At 41.3% G+C, this 24,851-nt stretch overlaps 1 protein-coding gene across 2 annotated transcripts; it reads left to right on the top strand.

Moving 5' to 3' along the window:
- Positions 1–1,095: 1,095 nt before the first annotated feature.
- mideasa (mitotic deacetylase associated SANT domain protein a) lies at positions 1,096–23,320 on the top strand. Of its 2 annotated transcripts, none has more exons than XM_053614658.1 (13): positions 1,096–1,641; positions 2,677–4,285; positions 9,706–9,921; positions 10,230–10,563; positions 12,467–12,533; positions 12,710–12,852; positions 12,984–13,087; positions 14,821–14,896; positions 16,375–16,463; positions 16,620–16,742; positions 17,239–17,349; positions 19,281–19,477; positions 21,846–23,320. In XM_053614658.1, the coding sequence occupies exons 2-13, from the start codon at positions 2,924–2,926 to the stop codon at positions 22,057–22,059; spliced, it is 3,036 nt and encodes a 1,011-aa protein (XP_053470633.1). In that variant the 5' UTR covers positions 1,096–1,641; positions 2,677–2,923; the 3' UTR covers positions 22,060–23,320. The 2 variants fall into 2 exon arrangements, with proteins under 2 accessions (XP_053470633.1, XP_053470632.1); XM_053614657.1 differs by having other exon boundaries at positions 1,099–1,641; positions 17,239–17,361; positions 21,846–23,318.
- Positions 23,321–24,851: the final 1,531 nt, after the last annotated feature.

Genomic DNA, 24,851 nt, shown 5'->3' with positions numbered 1-24,851 from the left:
TACTACTACTACTACTACTATTACAACTACTAAATACTACTACTACTAATACTATTACAACTACTAAATACTACTATTACAACTACTAAATACTACTACTACTACTACTATTACAACTACTAATACTATTACAACTACTAAATACTACTACTATTACAACTACTAAATACTACTACTACTAATACTATTACAACTACTAAATACTACTATTACAACTACTAAATACTACTACTACTACTACTATTACAACTACTAATACTATTACAACTATTAAATACTACTACTACTACTACTATTACAACTACTAAATACTACTACTACTACTACTATTACAACTACTAAATACTACTACTACTAATACTATTACAACTACTAAATACTACTATTACAACTACTAAATACTACTACTACTACTACTATTACAACTACTAATACTATTACAACTACTAAATACTACTACTACTACTACTATTACAACTACTAAATACTACTAAATACTACTACTAATACTATTACAACTACTAAATACTACTAAATACTACTAATACTATTACAACTACTAAATACTACTACTACTACTATTACTAATACTGTTACAACTACTAAATACTATTATTATTACAACTTTTAAATACTACTACTACTAATAAAATACATCTACTAAATACTACAGAATACTACTACTAATACTATTACAACTACTAAATACTACTCAATACTACTAGTAATACTATTATTATTATTACTACTAAATACTACTACTACTAATATTATTACATCTACTAAATTCTACTAAATACTACTACTAATACTATTACAACTACTAAATACTACTAGTAATACTATTACTACTGAATACTACTACTAGAATCCAAGGGCCCCGTTAAAATGCAAATTATATATATATATAACATATTTTAAAGGATTATTATGCTAAATAACATGTCCTGAAAATGTAAATATCAATGTTAAACACTGAAATGAGGGCCCCATTCCTATAATTTGCCTAGGGCCCCCAAATCCGTCCTTTCCTCATACAGTACTGTGCGAAAATTCATTCGTACTTATGAATCGACTCTCTTAAAGCCTCGTTCAGAAGAATCGGCTGGCTCGTGAATCACCCGTCACTATCTGAAACCCGTGCAACCCGACTCCTAAGTCTCGCGGAAGACACGCAAATATGAGCAGAAACTTTACACACGGAACAGCGCTGTTAGGTTCCAGTGGATAGGTTCATTTTTGTCTGTTTGAAGTCGAGCCTGACCCTCACGTGACCCTCAGGGAAAACACACGAACTCTGCAAATTAAACGAAGAGAAAAGAAGAGGGGGGGAAAAAATGCCGCAGGACGCAGCGGAACGCGCGACTTTGTGTAACTTTATTTCCAGCGCGCGCCGCTCAGATGTTGACACATCGACGTCTTGAGGCTTAACGACTTCCTATAGAGTCGCGGTCGGTTGTGACCCTGTTGTCGGGCTGTAATAGTGAACAGTGTGCAGCCGTGTGCATGCAAAGTCGAGAGTCGACTTTGCTCCGGGTTGGATCGGTTTTCTGCGTCACTCCGCTCCTGTCACCCGAACCTGAAGACATAAACACGAGAAGAAGAAGAAGAAGAAGAAGGCGACATTGCGGCGTTAACACAGTAAGTGTATCCGTGCCTTTTAAAAACAAAAACAAAAAACATCACGTGAAGCGTCAGATAGTTTGCTTGTATGCTTTCCTGTGCGGTGTTTGCATTTGCATTTGCTTGCATATGTGTATGTTTCAAAACAGTGCGTGCGCATTCCTTAGAGGCCTAAGCAAAAAAAAAAAAAAATTATGAATTGCATAATCAGTGCACAGAACCTGGAGTGAGTGAGTGATGATGATAATAATATTTCTATACCATAATGATCAATATAAAGTGGTTGAAAAGGGTCTATTATAGGCTATATAGGTAGAAGAGGTCTCTCTCTCTCTCTCTCTCTCACTCTCTCTCTGTGTGTGTGTCACTCTCATATTCTCCCATATTCTCTCTTCCCCTTCCCTCTTTACTTCCTGTAATTCTTGTTGTCTCGCACTGCACCGTCCACGCCCCGGCTGCAGTTTGCTTTCTGCCACTGTTCTGTGAGCTGGACTGCAAAATCAAGTTTCTCGAAAGGAATCACAGACACACTCATTCTGTAAGCACTGACTTCGCTTAACAAGAAATAAAATCGAATGTGGAATCCATGTACGTGGTTACACACACACACACGCATTCACACACACACACCTAAAGTGAAAGCAGTTGTTCTTTGGAAAGTCATTCACGAGCTATTATACATTAACCTGAGTGTCACTGGGAAGTGTTTCTGATAAAGTATTATTCGTGTGTATTTGCCTACAGCACAGGTTCCCAACCCTGGTCTGTCTGGTGTACACCGTGTCCTGCATATTTTGGTGATTTCTCTGCTCCCAGTACGGCTGATTCAAGGAAAGAGCTACTTGACAGCACTTTATGGATTGTTAGAGAAGAGAAAACACTAAAAGTGTGTGTGTGTGTGGGGGGGGGTGTTCTCCAGGAACAGGGGTGAGAACCTGTGCTGTAGTGAAAAAGGTTGAAGAAGAAAAAAAAAGAAAAAAGTTTACGCTCTGTGAAATAAATGTTATGCGTCCTTTCTCAGACTTCTCATATGTCGATTTTTTTTTCCTCCAGAATCTTGCCTGAGGGATGACAAACCGCTTAGCTGTTTACAGCAGAACTAGTTTGGAGAAGAGGAGAGCCGTCAAGGGAGGAAGTGCAATTCATGTTCTCTTCCCTCTTCTGCGTGGCATCTGCATACTGAGGCGCTCTGACGAAAGCAGTCAGACTTGTAGAGCAGTGTGTTTTTTTTTTGGTTTTTTCAGTTGGTGCGTACTGATGATCATTTCTGCACGCCCTTTTGTCATTTTGCAATCTCAACATGAGCCTCTCTCCTCATCAGAGAGGGAACGTTAGTAATCTGGGCAAGCAGAGTATTGAAGGCATCGAGGAACTGGCGCAGCATTCAGGCGAGGTCTTCTACAACGCCGGCGGTGTGCCGTTGGAGCAGACGAACAGCGGTGCCGGAGGAAGGACCGACCCCGGATTTGATCTCCAAAACTCGGCTATTTTTAAACCTGAGAAAGGCTATCAACTTTGGGGTAATTTTCAGCAATCAGGTCCAGTGAAATGGGTGTCTCAAGAGCCAGTGCACTCCTCCACTTGGTTTCCAGGCCTACCAAATTCAACTAAAGTGCCCCAGAACTTTGGACCTTCTCTGAGTGGAATGGAGGATGCACGAGGACATCAAGCTTTACCCAAGGCCAATCACGATATGGACACCTTGCAGCAAGAGAAAATGTCTGCAGGCTCCTCTGTGCCCTACTCCGAACCAACGCAAGCTCTAGTACCCGGAATGGAATGGGACTCTCATACCATGGCAGCCATGCATCATTCCCAGTTCCAGGCTCACCAGCAGGGCCACAAACCAGGAGACCCACAGTACCAGCCTCACACCATGCGCCACTCCATGCCCGACTCTACTCTACAACCCTTTCAGGTGGCGTTTGGACCCAACAAGCAACTTCAGACCTCAGGATTCTTTCAGGCTTTTCCAGGAAACAGTGCACCACAGAATTTGGGTTACAGCGAACCACAAAAATCACAGCAGCAGCTCTTTCTTTTACGACAGCAGCAGCAAATGCAGCAAATGTTGCACCAGCAACAACAACAACAACAACAACAACAACAACAACAGCAACAACAACGACTGCTCCAAATTCAACAGCAATACCACCATCAGCAGAAAATGCCGGAACAGCTGCAGCAGATGCAGCAGCAGGATCAACTGCACCAGCTGCAAAACATGCTGCAACCAGAATCATGTGTTACGCAACCAGTTCAGCAAGACCAACGACTGGCCAGACCACCCAAGCAACCGGACAACAGTCAGGTCAAAGCAGGGCCTTGTACGTTGCCTCAACAAAGACAGGACCCAAGTCCGCAGTCACCAATGAACAAAGATCCAGATCTTGCTCAAGCACTTCAGGAGAATCAAGAAACCAAAGGCAAAGCCGAAGGCGAAGCTCTCCCTCGGCGCTCCAGAAGACTCTCAAAAGACGGCATCTCCCCTCCAGGCAACCCGCCAGCCAAGGAACCGGCCCGTAACGGAGGCGTCGCCGGTGTTCCGGGACCTTCAGTAGGGGTTATCCATAGCACACAGAGAAGGAGGAGGACGTCCAAAGAGATCAACCTCGAGACTCTGGCGCAGAAGGCTTCGGAGATGGAGTTTTTGCCTGCAAAGGTGAGACTGGTTCAATCAAACGGGTTTGTTAATGGCCACGTTCCTTTTCAGAGCACAGATGTAGTTTCATACTGTATGTGATCATTTAATTATTGGTCGAATGTTGGAATAATTTGAGGTTTGAGGGGATTTTTGTAGGTGTTAAACACACACACACACACACACACACAAAACCCATAGTGAAGATGCCATATCAAAGTAAAGCAAACAAAATATTTGAATACGACTATTATTCAGATTCTCATTATTTAAATATTAATTAAGAGTATTTGAATGCTGATGATCGTGATTTGTTCGTGCCGGTTGGGTTTCTGTGACGTTACAGTGTCGTATTTCAACATAGACCCAGAGACATCCACGAAAGTCTATTAGTGCCATAGATTGCCCCTTAAAAAAGACACGGTTATGAGTCTGTGTTCAGAGAACTAGAGTCAGTTCTGGCCAGACATTGATTCGATTGATGTTTTTTTTTTTTTTTGGCATGTATTAGGTTTGAGAGATTATATATAACCACAATAGACTTATTCATCTTGATTGACTGCTTTATCCTGGTCAGGGTCAGGGTGAAGCCGGAGGTGAGAACACACCCTGGGTGGAACGCCAGGCCATCACGGGGTCACAACAGTCTTCCTTTCTTAGATGTGTTTTAAAAAAAAAAAAAAACCTTTTCACTCTGGAAATCTCCATGTCCTATTTATATAAACAAAGAGGGCGCATTAAACCGCATGCATTCAACTCAAAAACAAACTAAAAATAATGCCAAATGAGTATCATGATCGTATATCTGTATTCATATCAAATGCATTTGTCAAGCTGATGCACAAAGTGTTGATTTATTTATTTATTTTCACTTCAATGCCACTTTCAGCCATTGATTGATGTATGTACGGCATAAAACAATTCAGGGTGTGCTGTTATAGGAAAATAATCAAAGACCGGGTGGTGTGATGGAGCTTCTGTTACCACCCCCCGGGTTGATTATTTTCCTATAACGCCGTGCCCCGAAATGTTTCTTTTTTTTTTTTTTCTCACGCCACATGAATTTGTTAGCGATCGCGACGGTGAAAAATGATTAGTGGACGATACGTCACACTTTTTTGATTTGTTTATGGTCACCTTCCGTGAAATTAGCTAAGTCAATCCCTGAAAACTTTTTTACGGCTTTTTTTCCTCTGGCCGCTATAACACGCTGACACCGGAGACTCCTTCCATGAATGTTAAATAAATGTCTCCTCTCAGAGAGCCTCACCAGATCAACGGTTATATTATACGCGTTCTTTGTTAAATAGCGGTGCGTTTTTTTAAAATCGGTTTATCGTAAGGTGAACATCCTGAGGCGCATCCGCCGTACAAATCCTCGTGCGAAGTTGTTACTATAGAAACGGAGCGCACTGTTTCTCGTATAACGGTTTTGTCCGGTTTGCCACTAGTCTCTCTCTCTCTCACACACACACACACACACACACACACACACACAGTCATTTTACTGAGAAAACAGAAGGCATAACCGAGCCTGAGAACGCTCACGACCGAGACTCCTTCCATAAACGTGAAATAAATGTCAACAACACGTTTTTCGAAATTTGTTCGTTATTAGTCTCGTATTAAAGGGAGTGTACGCCGTACAAGTTCCTGTGCACGAGCTGTTACTACAGAAACACTAACGCGAATGCGCATTAATAGAAACCTACTTAGACGCACTTACTGCGTACGAAAATAACGCACACCTTCTGACCAATCAGATCCGAGCGTTCAACCCGGTGTGCTATAAAGAAGATTCAAAGCACTACAGTATAAACACTGCAATTTTTATTTCATTTCTTTTTTTTCTTTTTTTCCCCCCGAAATATGAACATAGATCATTTTATTCCGTTTTATTTGTCTGTTAGCCGTTAACAACATTGTCCCAAAGCAGCTTAGAGAAATCCAGATGTTGATTAGGAGCCCTAACGAACGCTCCGAAGGTGACCGCGGCGAGGAAAAGCTCCCTAAAGAGCTCGGAAGTGCGTTTGCCAGGTTTGTTACACACACGTTTTACACTATTTACACGTATACAGAGAAGTATGGGGGGGGGGGGAACTAAAGAAACTAAACAAAACAGGTTACTAATGTGATATCCAATTTATTGTACATTAGTTAAGTAATATAGAGGTATGGTAAGGAGGCGTTATGATAAAATAGTGGTGTGAAAGCATATTAAATATGTATGAGCTCATCAGCTAGCTGTACTAACACCAACAAAGTGATCATTTGTTGTCTTTGTAGTCGGGGGGGTGGGGGGGGAGACTTCCAAACAAAAAGAATAAGAAAATGAAGCGTTGTTGGCTCTCCATATGTTCAGTGCAGCTGCAGGAACTGCTATTAAAGTCTTTTACATCATGTATGACTAAAAGCTGTGTGTGTGTGTGTGTGTGTGTGTGTGTGTGTGTGTGTGTGTGTGTGTGTATGTGTGTGTGTGTCTAAAAACTGCCACTGCATGTCTACACACCTAAGCATTCCACACACACACACACACACACACACACACACACACACACACACACAGGCTCTTAAGCTTTAGGGAGGAGTCGATGCTCCCAACCTCGCCGTGTTTGCTGAGCGATATCATGCGCAAGCGCTGTTCATCCATTCTCCTGGGGGTTTTTTTTCTGTTTTTTTTTCTTTCAACTTAACCAGTGCTGAATATGAACCCAAAACAAAGGTGTTGAGTTTTTAAAAGGCAAAACAGTAAAGTTTTAGGGGTTTGTGCTTTTGTGGTCTAACATTTGGAAAAGAAAAAAAAAGGATTTGGAAAAGAAAAAAAAAAAAAAACCGACCCAGTATTTGGAGCTGGCCTGGAAAACCTGTTTTGCATATGAGTCAGCGATTTTTTTTTCTCTCATTGAAACGAAATAAACGCAGAATCATGACGAGATGCGGTTAATTATCTCTCGCCCTGTACCTCAGTCACACTCGCTCCGCGTGCCATGTGCTCGCAGAATCATCACAGCTGGTTTTATTTAGACTACGCTGTCAGTTTTTATGTTACCGAGCGGGGGATGCGTTATGTTCCCGCTTTGTCCGTCCTTTCGTCTGTTCGTCTGTCTGAGATTCTCGTTGGCACGATAGCTCAAGAACGAGCGGTTGAAAATTTGTTTGTTTGTTTGTTTGTCTGTAACGTCTGAAATACTTTGAAAAGATATTTCTGGCGTACACTTTAGTAACAAGATGGACTTGACTTGTTAGTGGAACAGTATCTATAGCGGAGGTGTTCAAGGAAAATTCGAGGTCCGGAAATTTCTTGAGGTTCTTGGTTTACAAAGAAAGTCCGGATAAGCAACTAACATGACCTTACTAACATGACCTTACTAACATGACCATACTAACATGACCGTACTAACATGACCGTACTAACATGACCTTACTAACATGACCTTACTAACATGACCACTAACATGACCTTACTAACATGACCTTACTAACATGACCACTAACATGACCGTACTAACATGACCGTACTAACATGACCTTACTAACATGACCGTACTAACATGATCTTACTAACATGACCGTACTAACATGACCTTACTAACATGACCACTAACATGACCGTACTAACATGACCGTACTAACATGACCTTACTAACATGACCTTACTAACATGACCACTAACATGACCATACTAACATGACCGTACTAACATGACCACTAACATGACCGTACTAACATGACCGTACTAACATGACCTTACTAACATGACCACTAACATGACCGTACTAACATGACCGTACTAACATGACCTTACTAACATGACCTTACTAACATGACCGTACTAACATGACCTTACTAACATGAGCTTACTAACATGACCTTACTAACATGACCTTACGAACATGACCATACTAACATGACCACTAACATGACCTTACTAACATGACCTTACTAACATGACCACTAACATGACCTTACTAACATGACCACTAACATGGCCTTACTAACATGACTATACTAACATGACCACTAACATGACCTTACTAACATGACCACTAACATGACCTTACTAACATGACCACTAACATGACCTTACTAGCATGACCACTAACATGACCTTACTAACATGACCTTACTAAGATGACCTTACTAACATGACCACTAACATGACCTTACTAACATGACCTTACAAACATGACTGTACTAACATGACCTTACTAACATGACCTTACGAACATGACCGTACTAACATGACCTTACGAACATGACCTTACGAACATGACCGTACTAACATGACCACTAACATGACCTTACTAACATGACCATACTAACATGACCACTAACATGACCTTACTAACATGACTACTAACATGACCGTACTAACATGACCTTACTAACATGACCTTACTAACATGACCTTACTAACATGACCTTACTAACATGACTACTAACATGACCGTACTAACATGACCTTACTAACATGACCTTACTAACATGACCTTACTAACATGAAGATACCTTGTAATGCTTATCCATTATAACCATTACAAATAGACGTGGGTAAGTTTTGTCTAAAGCCATGAGTCATTTAAGAAAAATTCTGTTTAACATCCGGTGTTGACGTTTTGTGGAACCGCTCATCCTGTTCAAAAGTTTATGGTTCATTTGTGTAAATTCAGATTATTATCTTGTCTTGTGGACTATACTGTAAATATCTGTTATGTGAAATAGCGTATTCAGGGCAGGACTAAATAAACAAACAACCTGCAAATTTTATGATCCTTCTTTTTAAATATTTAAAAAATATACTAATTAACATTTAGCAGATTCTGCAAGATGTTCTGTAAACGTATGACCTCAACCTGTTGATTGAAAAATCTATAAAAGTCCGTGAAAACGCTTCCTTTTCTGAGCTCCAGTGTCTCCCCCGCTGTAGTCAGTCTCTGGTCCAATGAGCTTCATTCGGCGAACTCATTTACATACGAAATGATCCGCATGCAGATCACTATCAGCCGGTTGACGACTCCAGGTTTAGAAAACTGCTGTGAAGTTTTGCCGGCCGATCAGTGTGTCCCAGTGGTCCATTTTGCTTGTCGAACAGGTCACACGCACTTTCTGTGGCCCCTACAGCCAAAACAGTGTGGACATCACCTGACTCATCTGCGTTTTCATTCAGTTATATTCATCCAGCTGTGCATATTTGACATTCTACAATAAGGTGCTGTAGTTGGTGGGTTCGACTAGCCAGTTTGGGGAGCTATTCACGTAACGGGTAAATCAATCCTTTTTCTATAATAGTTTTTTAAAACAGCTTGACAGTGATTCATTTCTTCTTCCTTGATGTTGTCCAGAACATAACATGAACCAAATGTCAGATTTTATCTACATGTGATTCTTTTTTTCTTTCACAATCATTCCTTTAACTCATTTTCTGTCCTCTGTCTTGGCAGCATGAGGAGGGCATGTATAGCAGACAGACAGGGATGCCTCCTCTGGTGATCCCCGTGTCTGTACCTGTTCGGAGGAATCAGGTCCCGATAGAGCAGACAGGCAGCTGGACGCGTGAGCAGAGGCTTCCTCCAGAAAGTACGCAACAGTCCGAGCACAAGCCCTCTGTTATCGTGACACGCCGCCGCTCATTAAGGGCCTCTGACAGTTTCAAGCAGGTACGACGTGCAGTATATCATGTGAAAGTGCCGAGGGTCTCGCGATATACCATCACGTAGACTTGGTGCACGATCGCACGGTTCAATACAACGACAATACTGTAGCAAAATATCACAAACACCCTCATCGTCTGACGTTTATCACACTCAGACTAACACAAATCGGATTCTGCCGCCTTGTATTCGTGTTTTTTTATATATTGATTATTCTTAAGAGTAGTACCGGTGTGATTTAGATGCTAAAGGGTTTAACCCTCGTGCGTCAATTAAATAAAATCGATCATTTATTATTTATTATCATGCTCAAGGAGGACGCGGAGGAGGACGGAAGATCCCCGGACAAGATAAAGCGCCGCCCGCGACCTGAGCCCCTGGTCATCCCTCCGCCCAGACCGTGCACGTTCATCGTCCCTTCCGTCTACTCCAGCATCTCGCCCTTCCAGAGCCACCTGCGCTCCCCTATACGCCTGCTGGACAACCCTCTGTCTCTGCCACCGTACACTCCTCCTCCCATCCTGTCACCTGTGCGCGAGGGCTCGGGACTTTACTTCTCCACCTTCCTGTCCTCAATAGCAGCGGGAAGTCAGGGCTTGCCTCCACTGCCAACACCCAAAACCTCCTCCAGGAGCCTCCTGCGCTCAAGTGAGCAGCGAGTTATTCATTCATACGTCACACGGGGCTGAGTGATATGACCATATGATGTTGTTATTGTGATCAATTGTCGTAATATGCTTTTTTAAAATAAAAGCTCATGGTGTGTTCCAAATGTAAACTCGGTAAGAACTAAATATTACGATACATATTCTACATGTCTGTCTATCAGTTAATGAATTGATTGATTGATTTGTTTGTCTCTCTGTCTTTCTGTCTGTCTGCATATCGGTCTCGGTGTCCCTGTCTGTCTGACTGGCTAATTGTTTATCTATTTATATGCCTATCTGTCTGCCTGTTTGCATATTTATTTATCTGTCTATCTATTTGTCTGTCTGTCTGTCTGTCTGTCTGTCAGCTGCCTCTGTCTGTATATCTATGCTATCTGTCTGTCTGTCTAGCTGTGTGCCTATTTATTTATTTGTCTGTCTATCTGTATCTGTCTTTGTCTGCATGGCTAACTGTTTATCTATTTATCTGTCTGTCTGTTTATTATATTTCGGTCTTTCTGTCTATCTGCCTGTCTATCTGTTTATGTATATGTCTATCTATCTATCTATCCATCTATCCATTCAGCGTCTATCTCTCTCTCTATCTGTCTATCTATCTGTCTATCCAGTATCTATCTATCTATCTATTCATCTATCCATTCCATTCAGTATCTATCTCTCTATCACTCTATTTATCTATCTATCTGTCTATCCATTCAGTATCTATCTATCTATCTATCTATCCATTCATTATCTGTCTATCTATCTATCTATCTATCTGTCTGTCTATCCAGTATCTATCTAGCTATCTCTCTATCTATCCATCCAGTATCTATCTATATATCTATCTATCTCTCCATTCAGTATCTATCTATCCATCTATATATCCAGTATCTATCCATTCAGTATCTATCTATCTGTCTATCTATCCATTCAGTATCTATCTATCCATCTATATATCCAGTATCTATCCATTCAGTATCTATCTATCTGTCTATCTATCCATTCAGTATCTATCTATCCATCTATATATCCAGTATCTATCCATTCAGTATCTATCTATCTATCTGTCCATTCAGTATCTATCTGTCTATCTATCTATCTTCCTATGTATCTATCTATCTATCCATTCAGTATCTATCTATCTATCCATCTATATATCCAGTATCTATCCATTCAGTATCTATCTATCTATCTATCTATCTATCTATCCATTCAGTGTCTATCTCTCTAGCTATCAATCTATCTATCTATCTATGCTGCTCATATATCTGAATCTTTTTCCCTCTTTTTTTCTTTTTGTTTGTCTATTTATCTTTCTGTCTGTCTTTGTCTGTCTGTCTGCCTGTTTGTCTGTTTATTATCTATTGGTCTATCTATTTATCTGTCTGTCTGTTTGCCTTTCTCTCTATCTGTCTGTCTGTCTGTCTGGTTGCCTTTCTATCTGTCTGTCTGTTTGTTTATATATTTATCTGCTTATCTGTCTACTTTAACTGTCTGTCTGCATGTCTGTCTGTCTATCTATTTATCTATCTGTCTATCTGTTTATCTGTCTGTCTGCCTTTTCATTAATATTATTGCACATTAAAAAATACCAGGTAAATACAGATAAATCCTATAGATCTTTATTTTATTGCATATTCTGTGTGGATTTGAAATATACTGTCAGTTCCTTATATCCTGCAACAACATCATGTTGTTGCAGGATATAATGTACAGTGTATAATACATGTATAATGTACATGTACAGTATCTGATAACGTTATAGTGAGCACGCTGATCTTTACAGTGTGTTCTATTATAGTATATTATATTATATTATATGAGAGATTATGGGCACCTGCCTCACACACAGTATGTCCTTTAAGCTGTTGTGATGAACAGATTTTGATGTGATTTTGCAGGCAGTTCTGACATTACTCCTCCGATGCTCCCTCTGATCGGAGAGGCCACACCTGTCAGCTTAGAACCGTGAGTGTAATATAAATCTTCATTCTAATTTCATTTTATTTCTTCCACAACATCATTATCTCTTAATTCATCCTGAAATGTTCGACACCTAGGATTAAAACCGCATTGTCAAACATCCGCCTTGGCATTTCGTGTCAGCGATCTGTGTGACACGGATTTGATATCGTGCCTTTCAGGCGAATAAACATCGGCTGTCATTACCAGGCAGAGATTCCTGAGCTCCAGGAACACTCGCTGGTCGAACAGGATCAGCACAAAGCTACTCTGGTGTGGCTCCCGCTGCCACAGGTGGAATCTTCACCTTCCCAGGATGAGACAGGTGAGTCACGATTGCTAATCAGAAGAGTTAGTGATTCTAATGAACTGTGGTCTAATCCCTCCCTCGCGCCATCTACCTGACGTGTCCTGAGTCACTCGCACACTCACTGTCTCACGTGTCTTATCCTGCAGTGGATAATCTAATGAACCTGGCCTGCTCCAGTGTGCTGTATGGAGGAGGAACCAATGTGGAGCTCATGCACCACTGCCTTCATGAGAACGGAGGTGACGTCATGGTAAGCTAATTAACAATCTGTCCATCTGTCTGTCTGTCTGTCTCGATCAATCTCTGTCAGTGGACACCTATCTGGTCAGCTACCTGTCTGTCTGTCTACCTATCCATCTATCTATTTGTCTGTCTGTCTACCTATACAGCTATCTATCTATCTATCGCTCTACCTTTCTGTCTGTCTGTCTGTCTATCTATCTATCGCTCTATCTGTCTGTCTGTCTGTCTGTCTACCTATCCATCTATCTATTTGTCTGTCTGTCTACCTATACATCTATCTATCTATCTATCGCTCTACCTTTCTGTCTGTCTGTCTGTCTATCTATCTATCGCTCTGTCTGTCTGTCTGTCTGTCTGTCTACCTATCCATCTATCTATTTGTCTGTCTGTCTACCTATACAGCTATCTATTTGTCTGTCTGTCTACCTATACATCTATCTATCGCTCTACCTGTCTGTCTGTCTGTCTGTCTATCCATCCATCCATCCATCCATCCATCCATTCATCCATCTATCTATCTATCTATCTATCTATCTACCTGTCTGTCCACCTATCTACCTATCCACCTATCTATCTGTCTACCTGTCTGTCTGTCTACCCATCCTTCTATCTATCTGTCTGCCTGTCTGTCTGCCTGTCTGTCTGTCTGTCTACCCATCCATCTAGCTATCTGCCTACCTGTCTGTCTATCTGTTTATCCCTCTGTCTGTCCATCCATCCGCTTGTCTACCTCTGTCTGTGGACATCTGTCAAATTTTGTCTGGTTGTCTGTGTGTCAGTCTGTCTATCTAGTTGTACGTCATCTGTCCTTGCATCCATCCATCTATCTGTATATTTATCCATTCATCCACTCATCCATTTGTCTGTCTGTTTGTCCATCCATTCGCCTGTCTGTCTCCTTCTATCTAATTGCATATCTGTCTATTTATCCATCAATCTGTTCATCCACACATTTTTCTGTGTCTGTTTATTTGTCTGTCCATCCATCTGTCTGTGTCTGTCCATCAATCCATCCATCCATCCATAAATCAATCTACCTGTCTGCCTGTCAATTTATCCATAAATCTGTTCACACATCCATCTGTCTGTCAGTTTATTTGTTCATCCAGCCATCAGTCTGTATCTGCCTATTTATCCATCCATCCATCCATCCATCCATCAATCTGCCTGTCTGTGTATCTATATATCAATAAATCTGTCCATCCATTGCTCTGTCTATTTATCTGTCCGTCTATCCATCTGTCTGTGTCTGTCTGTGTCTGTCCATCCGTCAATCTATCTACCTGACTTTCTGTCTATCTCTCTGTGTCTGTTTGTCTATTTATTCATCCACACATCTGTCCACCTGTCTGTCTGTCTGTCTGTCTGTCTGTATGTCTGTTTATCCACCCATCCATCCATCTATCCGTCCATCTGTCGGTTTGTCTGTATGCCTGTTTGTCCACCCCTCCATCCATCCTTCCATCTATCTATCTATCAGTCTGTTGGCTCGTTTCTGCCAATGCAGCACATTGAAAAACCTTAATATTGTGATATATTTTGCATTTTGTGTAAATGTTAAGTATCACTGTGTATATATTTTTATATATATATATATATATGTGTGTGTGTGTGTGTGTGTGTGTATATATATATATATATATATAATTTTTTACAATTATTTTGCCATATCACTCGCCTCTAACCTATTCACAACACATTCTTACTGGAGACTGAAATGTATTCTGTCTATTTCTGTAGAAAACTCTGGAAGTGTTGTTGCTGAAGAAACCTATTTTTCCCAAAGATCACCACCTTGCCAGCTACCACTACGCGGGTAAAATATTCACTGCCAGTGACAAGGTTTTTTAAACAATAAATATTCTACATGTGACCCACAATTTCATAAGGAAAAATTCTTTCAAATACCTAAATCTTTGTAGTTAAGGACGTCTTCTCTGTCCGTGCTTAGATTCTACTGGTTTACACAATATAGTGTTTAGCCTAGGGTTAGCTCGCTTGCTAGCGACTTGACTGGCTGGTTTACACAATATAATAGTTGACTAGTTAGCTAGCCTGCTAGTGAGATTAACTGCTCGTCTGCAGAACGTAATTAGCTGCGTTTACATGGACAACAATAATCCACTCTTAATCCGATTAAGACCATACTCTAATTAAGAAACTAGCATGTAAACAGTCATTTTTACTGACCTTAATCTAATTAAGGTCATAATCGAAGTAAGCAATAATCTGATTAAGACAGGTGGAGTACTCCTGTTTTAGTCGCATTATGGATGTGTAGTAGTGACATGTAAACACCTTAATCACATTATGAACGTCGTGTGAGAGTTTTCACCGCATTTTGCGACAGGACACGATCACACACGGCAGTTTTACGTTTTACGGCGAACAAGAGAGTTCGGCTGCGTCCCAAATCGCATACTTTCCTACTATAGGCCTGTAGTGGGGAAAAATACATGTATCTCGGCTACTATATAGACGGTAACTACACGATTTGGGACACACCCACGGCTTCAAGCAGTTGTCTATTAGCACGTGTAGCATTACAAATAATTAACTGCACTTAAAGCGTTCGTAAAAAAAAAAATAAAAACACCCAAAACTGTATACGGTACCATAACGAAGACGAACTGTATGTTGATACGTGAAATTCTGGAGGGACGTCGGACGGCGTGGCGCGGTGACGTAATGACGCGGGCTGTTAATCTAATTACGTTCTAAAACATGTTAAACGGGAACATGATAGGAGTATTCTAAAAGACTCATGTACACACCGTAATCACATTATTATCTTACTCAGATTAAGGTCAATAATTAGATTACTGCTGTCCATGTAAACGTAGTCATAGTTAGCCCAAGTTTAGCTAGCTTGCTTGTACTGACATGATATTAGACTTCCCATTAGCTAGCATGTTTCATAAACCTGCCTCCCTCAAGCTACTGTTGCTTACAAGCTGATATTAGCTAAGCTAATACAGTGGTGCTAGAATTTTATATTACTGCACAAGGAGGTCACACCAGATACTGAAAATAATATTGTATATTGGATCATTTTCCTCAATAAATAAACGACCAAGTATAATATTTTTGTCTCATTTGTTCAATTGGGTTCTCTTTATCTACTTTTATGACTTGTGTGAAAATCTGATGATGTTTTAGGTCACAAAGCTGTTAAATAAGGATGTGGTAATTCTTTTAAGCATGCATGCTTTATGTATTTAAGGATTTTATTCCGCTCCAGTTTTGGTGCGATGAAAAGATTCGTAAAGTATATCACACTTTGTGTTCCATCAGGGTCAGACTGCTGGACTGTGGATGAAAAGCGCTACTTCAATAAAGGGATCTCTGCTTACAGGAAGGACTTTTTTTTAGTGCAGAAAGTGGTACGGACGATTCTTTGTTTAATAGAAGTTCCTATTTCCTGTTTTGGCTGTCTGTGCACACCATGTTGAAGCTGTTTCTGTTCCTGTTCTGTCCAGTGTAGGTTTTGGGGTTGTGTAAATCTGTGTGTGTGTGTGTGTGTGTGTGTGTGTGTGTAGGTGCAGAGTAAAACACTGGCACAGTGTGTGGAATTTTATTACACCTATAAGAAACAGGTGAAGGTCGGGCGCAGCGGGATGCTGATCTACGGCGCGCCGGATCCAGAAGAGCGCGTCCCTGAGGTAGCGCAGTCGTACACGTTATTTACGTTTACAGTTAGAATCGAGTCAAAAGTTTGAACAAAAAATCTTGTTTGCATTTAAAAAAAAAAACAAACAAAAAAACCCAACAATTTTTAACGAAAAACAAACGAACGCAACATACATGGACCTAAACATCTCAGTTTTTAAGTTCGTATCCCTTTCTCTTATTTCAGAATCAGAATAATGTTATCAGCCATATACATGTATTAGGAATTTTTCTTGGTGTTTGATCGCGACACGATACATTCAACACTCGCATCTTAGACAACACAAATATTACACCTTAGGCAGAAACGGTAGGCTCGGTTTGTTATCAAATTGTTAATGAAACAGGAACGTGCACATTCAGTATCTTCAGGGTGTGCAAACATTTGCACCCGACAGTCAGGCGACAACAAGGGAACGCGGTTAGTCACGGTTCTCAGACTTGATGAACCGGTTTAAGTGTCTTATTTGAGCGTGTCTTTCACTAAAGATCCCGCAGATTAAACAAGAGCAACCGGAGGCAGGAGAGGAGAGCAAACACAAGGTGGAGCACGAAGACACCGGTGCAGTTCACCTCCGCAACGTGACGAAGACTCTTCAGGTCAGTGAGAACGTAAGTATAACGTAAGAACGCGCTGTCTGCTGGGCACGTCACAGTAATTGCAGACATCTAAACCTATATGTCTTGCAAATAGGAGAGGGATGATAATGAAATCCAATAGCATGATGAATTTCCAGGATGGAAATAAATGCCGTATAACGCTGCAGTGGCAAGACAAGGATATACATATTTTTTCTTTCGCTCCTCTTTAAAAATGATCATAATCCCCACCTTCCGACTGGGAAAATACATTCATGGTAATTATGAGTCACAAGAGCTTGTCGAACACCCCCAAAGTCTCAGAACAGACCTGGATGTGACGCAGTTCCCTCCACAAACAAAAATACCATTCTTAAAATAGGACTTTTAGTTCATATTTCAGACAAAAAAATACACATCGTTCAAAATAAACGACATGGCAGGGTGTGAACACTTTCAAGTTGGAATAATGGGACGTCTTCCCCGTCCTCCGGAATGCTCCCACATGACACGGATGAGGCGTTAGTAGTATATTAATACAAACATCAAATGCTATTATGTTTGTTTCTTAAAAATCTGTAAGGGATAATCCATGGCTAGGTGTGCGTGACGAGATTTTAATACACGACGCGGAGGCAAAGAAGCGTCCGCCTCGAAGCGGAGTCCATTAAAACAGTGTGACGCACACCTAGCCGTGGATTATCCCGTGATCATATTCAGCATTGACTGAAAGGATGAAAATACCGGTTAATTTTCGATAATTATATATACGGTTCGTTAGATATTGAATTCTACCTGCTTGAAATCATACACAGAGATAGAGTAGTGCGATAAGATTACAGTCATTTTAAATGAATTCTAATAATAGTAGTTATTAGAGAGAGAGAGAGATTGTGCGTGTGTGAATTACCTGCGTCTGTGCCGCGTCTCTACTAATAATGAAGCTGTGAGTTTAACTAGTTGTACGCTACTGTAACTGTATGTTACTATGGTTACAGTTGTTTATAGACTAGCGCGTTCATTTAGAGCGGCGACTAAACTGACTGGACCTCCCCGCGCGTTCTACGGCTTGAGCGCGCACCTTCCAGCCAATAAGAATCGAGTATTCAGACAGACCGTAGTATAAAAATTTGTCACACCGCAGCGCTGTTAAATTCTCAATTCTGATTGGTCAGAAGGTGTGGATTAATTTTCTCTTAACAGCAGCTCTGAAACTCGAAACCACAGGATTTATATTAAATCGCTAGCGTTATGGTCTCTATAGTAACGGCTTTCACAAGGACGGTTTCCATGGTGGACGAGCCGCGTAATCTTCAAATAGTAAACCAATTAAAAATGTGTCATTTAGCAAAAAGAAAAAGCGTGCAGTTGTTGATAAGGTGACGTTCTCTGTAAAGAAATCGACGTTTATTTAACGTTTACGGAAGGAGTCTCCAGTGTCGGGGGCAAAGCTGTAACTTGATGAAGGACAGAGGAGAAGTTCTCTCAAGAACGTGAGCAGGATGGCGTGAACTAACTGCTTTTGTGAATGTACAAAAGTCAGTCTTTAATAAGTAAAGAATTGTAACCGTTGGTGAATTGCTGGTGTCGAAGCAGAATAAAAGACTTTGAGAGGTGCTGTTATTGGAAAAGATTCCATTTCCAGGTGGTAACAGTAACTCCACTTTATCCCACCGCACCGTCGTTGATTATTTTCTCAGAACAGCACGCCCCCAAGCGTTTTCCTCGTTGCACGACATATTGTAAGTGATGTTGCACACCTAGAAATGCCACTTTTCCAATGCAGTCATATGTGTATGCTGCTTTGTAGTTTTCTCCTTGAAGAATAGAGGACTCTAAATTAATTTAATAATGTTGTTTACAGAGTGCTGTATGAGTGATATTCCTAGCTGCTGGCTTTTATTTCTGTACTGGACCTGGTTTAAATGAATGTGACCCATCCCGTTTTTCAGGAGGGGAAAGTCTTGGTGCTGAGCAACCCCAAGGTCGTCTCTTTGGAAGAGGTAACCGCGATGAGGCAGGAAACACGGACTCCTCGTTTCTTTGCTCCAAAACCACGTGAGAGTGCAGGGAGGAGAAGCGCACCGTCAAATGCCCCTAAGAGTCAAGGAGAACCTGAGGGCATATTTCCCTGCAAGAAGTGCACCAGGTGAGGGGAACATGTGTGTGTTTGTGTGTGTGACTATCTCTTGGCATTGAAATCGGATCATTCTTGGGCTTCGTTACTCACACAGACTCGGAGGAAAGCGCTCTCCGCCGTCTTCCACATACATGAGCTCACAGACGCCCATGATTGAGTTGCTGTGATTGACAGGAGAGAGAGAGAGAGAGAGTAACCAGTCCTTCCTACTTTTCTGTTGCACCACTCAGGAGCCTTTATTATTTCATCTGTAGAGTACTGTAACGTAGGTTGAGTTTTATGGTGAATAATAGTATATTGACGTTCATGTTATTAAAAAATCGATAGTGTAAAAGTTTGCGTCCTCGTTGGCAGTGGCTTCGCCAGAAAATATATTGGGGGGGGGAGGATATGAGGAAATACGCTAAATAAAATCACAGCGTGATTTTGACAGGAGAAATCCAAGACCTCGATTGGTTAATCCGCGTGCCCTGTTAAATTGAATGTTTAAAGAATGACTCTTGGTTTGAGTCCTGGGTTTCACCTGTGAAGACTTGTTTTTAAAAAGGATAAACCAACGTGAAGACCAGAGAGCTGTGTATGGGAGAAAAGCAAGCCATTTTGAAGCTGAGACAAGAGGGAAAATCTATCAGAGGCATTGGACAAACATTGGGCGTAGCCAGTACAACAATATGGAATGTCCTGAAAACGAAAGAAACCACTGGCGAATTCACAACCAGATATCAAACAGGAAAACAACAGCAGTTTTTTTATTTTTCATCACTTGAAAAAATGGGTGGGTTCAACCAAAAAAGTTGTTTAACACGTCTAGCTAAAATTCTGATCCGTCGTCTCATATTCATCTTTTGATCTCAAACCCAAACGTCCTCAGTGTATAGTGAAAACAATAGAATTGACCTTGCTGTTCCAATACTTTCGGTGAGGACTGTACTGTTACATGGGTTAATAATCATTTTACATCATAAAATGTATTATTATTGTCATATTTTACAAATTTTACAATTAACAAGTACAAACAACTAACCAGTATAATTCATATAAGCTTTGTGGCCCAGCTTTACCTTCTGCCACATGGCTTCTGAATAGAGAAAATAAAAAAAGGTAATCGTACATCTGTTTCATAATTTATATATATATATATATATATATATATATATATATATATATATATATATATATATAAAGGAATTCCAAGAAGCTGAAAATGAAACGCAGGTGTAAAACCCGTTCGGAGGGTAGGAAAGAGGTTCTCCTCGAACATGTACATGTAAGGATGAACTTAATCTCTGGAAGGATGAGTTTATTCTCATCACCTGAAACGAAATGCCGTCAAGACTGAGCTGCTGTCTATCCCTGGAAATGCATTTCCATGTCCTTTCCCTGTTCGTACCGTCTGAAGAAATTTTGGTCTGGTTCTACACAACCAGCTTTCAATGCAGCCCAGATTAGCCATGTCGCTTTCCTCCTTCACAGTCTAGGGTGGATCCAGCTGTTTGTCTTCACAGAGGACACCTGGGTGTGTGATTAGTCTCGCGTTATCTCGAGGTTTGACTACAACTTAATCCTGGCACGTCTTCGTTCGACAGAACGCCGCATGACTTGTTTTCAATATCCGAGTTCAGACCCCATTGCTGGGTTTATAGGCTTCCATGTCCAGTTTAAAACGCTGATGCTTGCCTAAAGACGCGAAAACCGGATCAATCCACACTTATCTCAAGGCGCTTATCAATCCCAGCGCTGTACTCTGTTCCCTTAGAGCAACACGTACGACTCGACCCGACCCGATCCACCGCTCCTCAAGACACCGGGAAGTCATGAATCAAGTCTGTTTTCTGTTCTGGCAGGCAGGTAGGAGGTGGAATGAAGGTCTCCTGAGTGTGCAGACAGCTGAGTCTCCCACGTCTTTAGTAAACACTCTTAACAATCCAGCACTAAACCTAATCTGGAGGGAAGGAAAAAAAACCCCGCACTTTGACCTGTTCAACTCCTCCATTAACTCCTCTCTAAGTCCTAGCTTAGTGCCATTCCTACACCCAACATTTCCAACATTGTAAGTTGCTAGGCAACAACGCGAACATGACACAAGTAAGTACAATGACGCCGACAACAGAAGACCAAAGCTAGACACCGAGTGCTGTAAAAGACACGATTCTACAGCACTAGTGCTTGTGACGGGAGTGTCGTGATCATGTGACGCGCAGGGGCTCATGGGAGTTATAGTCCAACCGTGACGTACGAAAACTACTGTCAGCGCTGCTGTCATAGAAAAGTATTCAACACCGTCTGACCAATCAGAACGGTGTAAACGTTTCCGGTTTACAGAAAAGGCGTGGATCTCCGAACTTTCAAATAACACCTTTGGACTGTTTTCCAACAGGGTGTTCTACAAAGTAAAGAGTCGCAGCGCGCACATGAAGAGCCACGCCGAGCAGGAGAAGAAAGCAGCGGCTCAGCGGCAGAGAGAAGAAGAGGAGCGGCTGGCGGCGATGGCCAGGCTCAGAGCAGCAGAGACGGAGAGGTTTGAGGATGATAGCGAACCTGAGGAGTACATGATCGAGCCAGAGAACGAGCGAGACGATGACTGGCGATGAGAACGGTTTTTTTTTTTGGTTTTTTTTTTGAAGGGACGCCACTTGTATAGCCAAATCTATTCCAAATCCAATGGACTGTTTATTACACAATAACCAAAGGGATGGCGTGAATGTAATATTCGTTGTTTTCTTGTTTTTTAGGGTGTCGTGCGATGTAATACATGGCTGTAAGAACATAACATGAATGATGTGGGTTTTTGAATGTAACATGAATGATGAATGATGTAGGTTTTTGAAGTCTGAATGTAGATTGAACACAGACTACATGACCTCCGCTCACTGTTTTATCATTTCCCTACAACAGAGCAAAGTTTTTAGAGCAACTTTTGTAATAACTTTACAAAAGGGAATATTTTCTATGGATGTCTGATTTATATAACTTTACAGCTATTATGTTAAATAATAATATGGGTTGTTTTTTTTAATGTAACTGTTTTACGTTGATTTAAAAAAAAAAAAAAAAAAAAAAAAAAAGGATTGTTCAGATAAATAAGAGATTTTAATCAAGGAAATTGTATTGTGTACAATGGTGGTGTATTATCAGCTCAAGGACACACTATTATTTTGATCTTTATTCCAGAAAACTAAGGGTAATTTTCAATCAGATGTATTTTGTATATGAAATGTATAAATAGTAAAAAAAAATATACATTGACTTCTGTGTGTATTTTTGTTATTGATATTTATACAAAGTATTACGATGCTTCTGTAGTTGAACGTTTTAAGAAGTGATCTTGTGTGCTGTTAGATGAAACACTTCGTACACTGCTTAACGATTAGAGACCCGACGTCATCCGACAGCCGTTCATCCGCAAAGATCGTCTTTCCTTTGTGTCCGGTGACTGTTGTTCTGTCTCTGACTGTTAGAACCTGCATGAACACAGCCTAAGCCTTGAGTATGGAGGGGAATTTTCAGAATAGTTTCAATAAATGCGTTAAAAAGAAAAGAAAAGGAAAACAATAAACGGTTATATTGTGTAATGTGATGGTAAGAGAATCATCTGGAATCCATCTGCCCTCTTCTACATACATAGAGTAACATGCGTTTAAATGCTGCACTAACATAATAATGAGTCGTTGTTAATCACGTATACATTACAGCACAGTGAAATTCTTTTCTTCGCAGGGTCAGCCATGATACAGCGCCCCCTGGAGCAGAGAGTAACCCTCAGAGGGCCCAACAGTGGCAGGGGCTTGAACCCCCGACCTTCCGATCAGTAACCCAGAGCCTGGCAGTGGCAGGGGCTTGAACCCCCGACCTTCCGATCAGTAACCCCGAGCCTGGCAGTGCAGGGGCTTGAACCCCCGACCTTCCGATCAGTAACCCCGAGCCTGGCAGTGCTGGGGCTTGAACCCCCGACCTTCCGATCAGTAACCCCGAGCCTGGTAGTGCAGGGGCTTGAACCCCCAACCTTCCGATCAGTAACCCTGAGCCTGGCAGTGCTGGGGCTTGAACCCCCGACCTTCCGATCAGTAACCCCGAGCCTGGCAGTGCTGGGGCTTGAACCCCCGACCTTCTGATCAGTAACCCCAAGCCTTAACCACCAAGCCACTACTGCCTGTTTTATTTGTTTATGCACGAAGTGATGTGTGATGCAACACGACTTAAAATTGAAACCCAGTGTATCTTTGCCACCTCACAGATCCAGGGTTTCTGGTTCTTTTGCATGTTCTTTCCCTGTCCATGTGGGTTTCCTCTGGTTCTCCGGTTTCCTCCGACATCGGAAAAACACGCCAGTACGTGGTTTGGTGACTCTAAATTTCCCTCAAGGTGTGAATAAGTGTGTGCCTTGTGCTCTATCAGTAGACTAGCATCCTATCCAAGGTATATTCCCGCAGTTCCGTCTACCGTTCCTGGGATAGGCCCTGGATCCATCGCGACACTGACCAGAGTAAAACGCTTACTGAAGATGAACGAATGAATCAATCGATCCGTACAGGATCTAGTGGCGTTTTTTTTTTTTTTGTGATCGTCACGGGCAAAAACGCTTGATTTTGTTGCGGCGCTTTTCAAAATCTGCGATGTAATTGGCCGGGTGCTTTTTTTTTTGTGGAGAGCTACTTGAATTGACGAAATCGCAATCGCACGAAATAGTTTTGCGCGGTTCTTCACAGTGGTGTTTGTTGGTAAATGAGACCATTTAGCTGTACTCATGTTCGACACACGTGAATCGAAGAGGGCTATGTCTGAACGTGCGTCCTGATGGCGTCACATGACGTGTCTCGGCCCCAAATCTGCGGAGAATCTGCGGTAATTTTGAAAAATCGCGAGCTCCTCCGAATATTGCGGAGTTTCTTTGATTTTGCATTCATTTCTGCGAGTGCAAAATCCTGGAGGGATTGAATCAATGACTTTCATTCAGTGACTGATGGCATGTTTCTGAGACTCTACCTCTGCAAGCTTCATCTTGAACAACTGCATGAAACGCATCATCGATGATGATGATGATGATGATGATGATGATGATGATGATGTCGCCCCTTTGGGGTAAAACGTTTTAAGCTCCAACCGTGAAGGAGATGAGAAAAGAGAAAACAACACAAAAGAGGGACAGAACTATTCGTTCCACGGTCTATGTACCAATCAGAAGCCGAGCCCGCTAGAGCCCCAACCTCTCAGCTTAAACTCTTTAATTGTATTGTTGCATTTACTAATTTAGCTACAGATTTCTTATTATTCAGGCGCCACGCACCAAAGAATTTTCTGCTGTTTGGAATTATTTTTTTTGCTTCTTCTTCTACAAATGATCTCCAATCGTCACTAAATTTAGATGACAGCATTGTGAGACCAA

Source organism: Ictalurus furcatus, chromosome 25 (assembly GCF_023375685.1).
Source record: "Ictalurus furcatus strain D&B chromosome 25, Billie_1.0, whole genome shotgun sequence".
NCBI classification, from domain to species: Eukaryota; Metazoa; Chordata; class Actinopteri; order Siluriformes; family Ictaluridae; genus Ictalurus; species Ictalurus furcatus.
The sequence above is the reverse complement of the archived record's forward strand: the minus strand, read 5'-3'. Positions and strand labels throughout refer to the sequence as shown.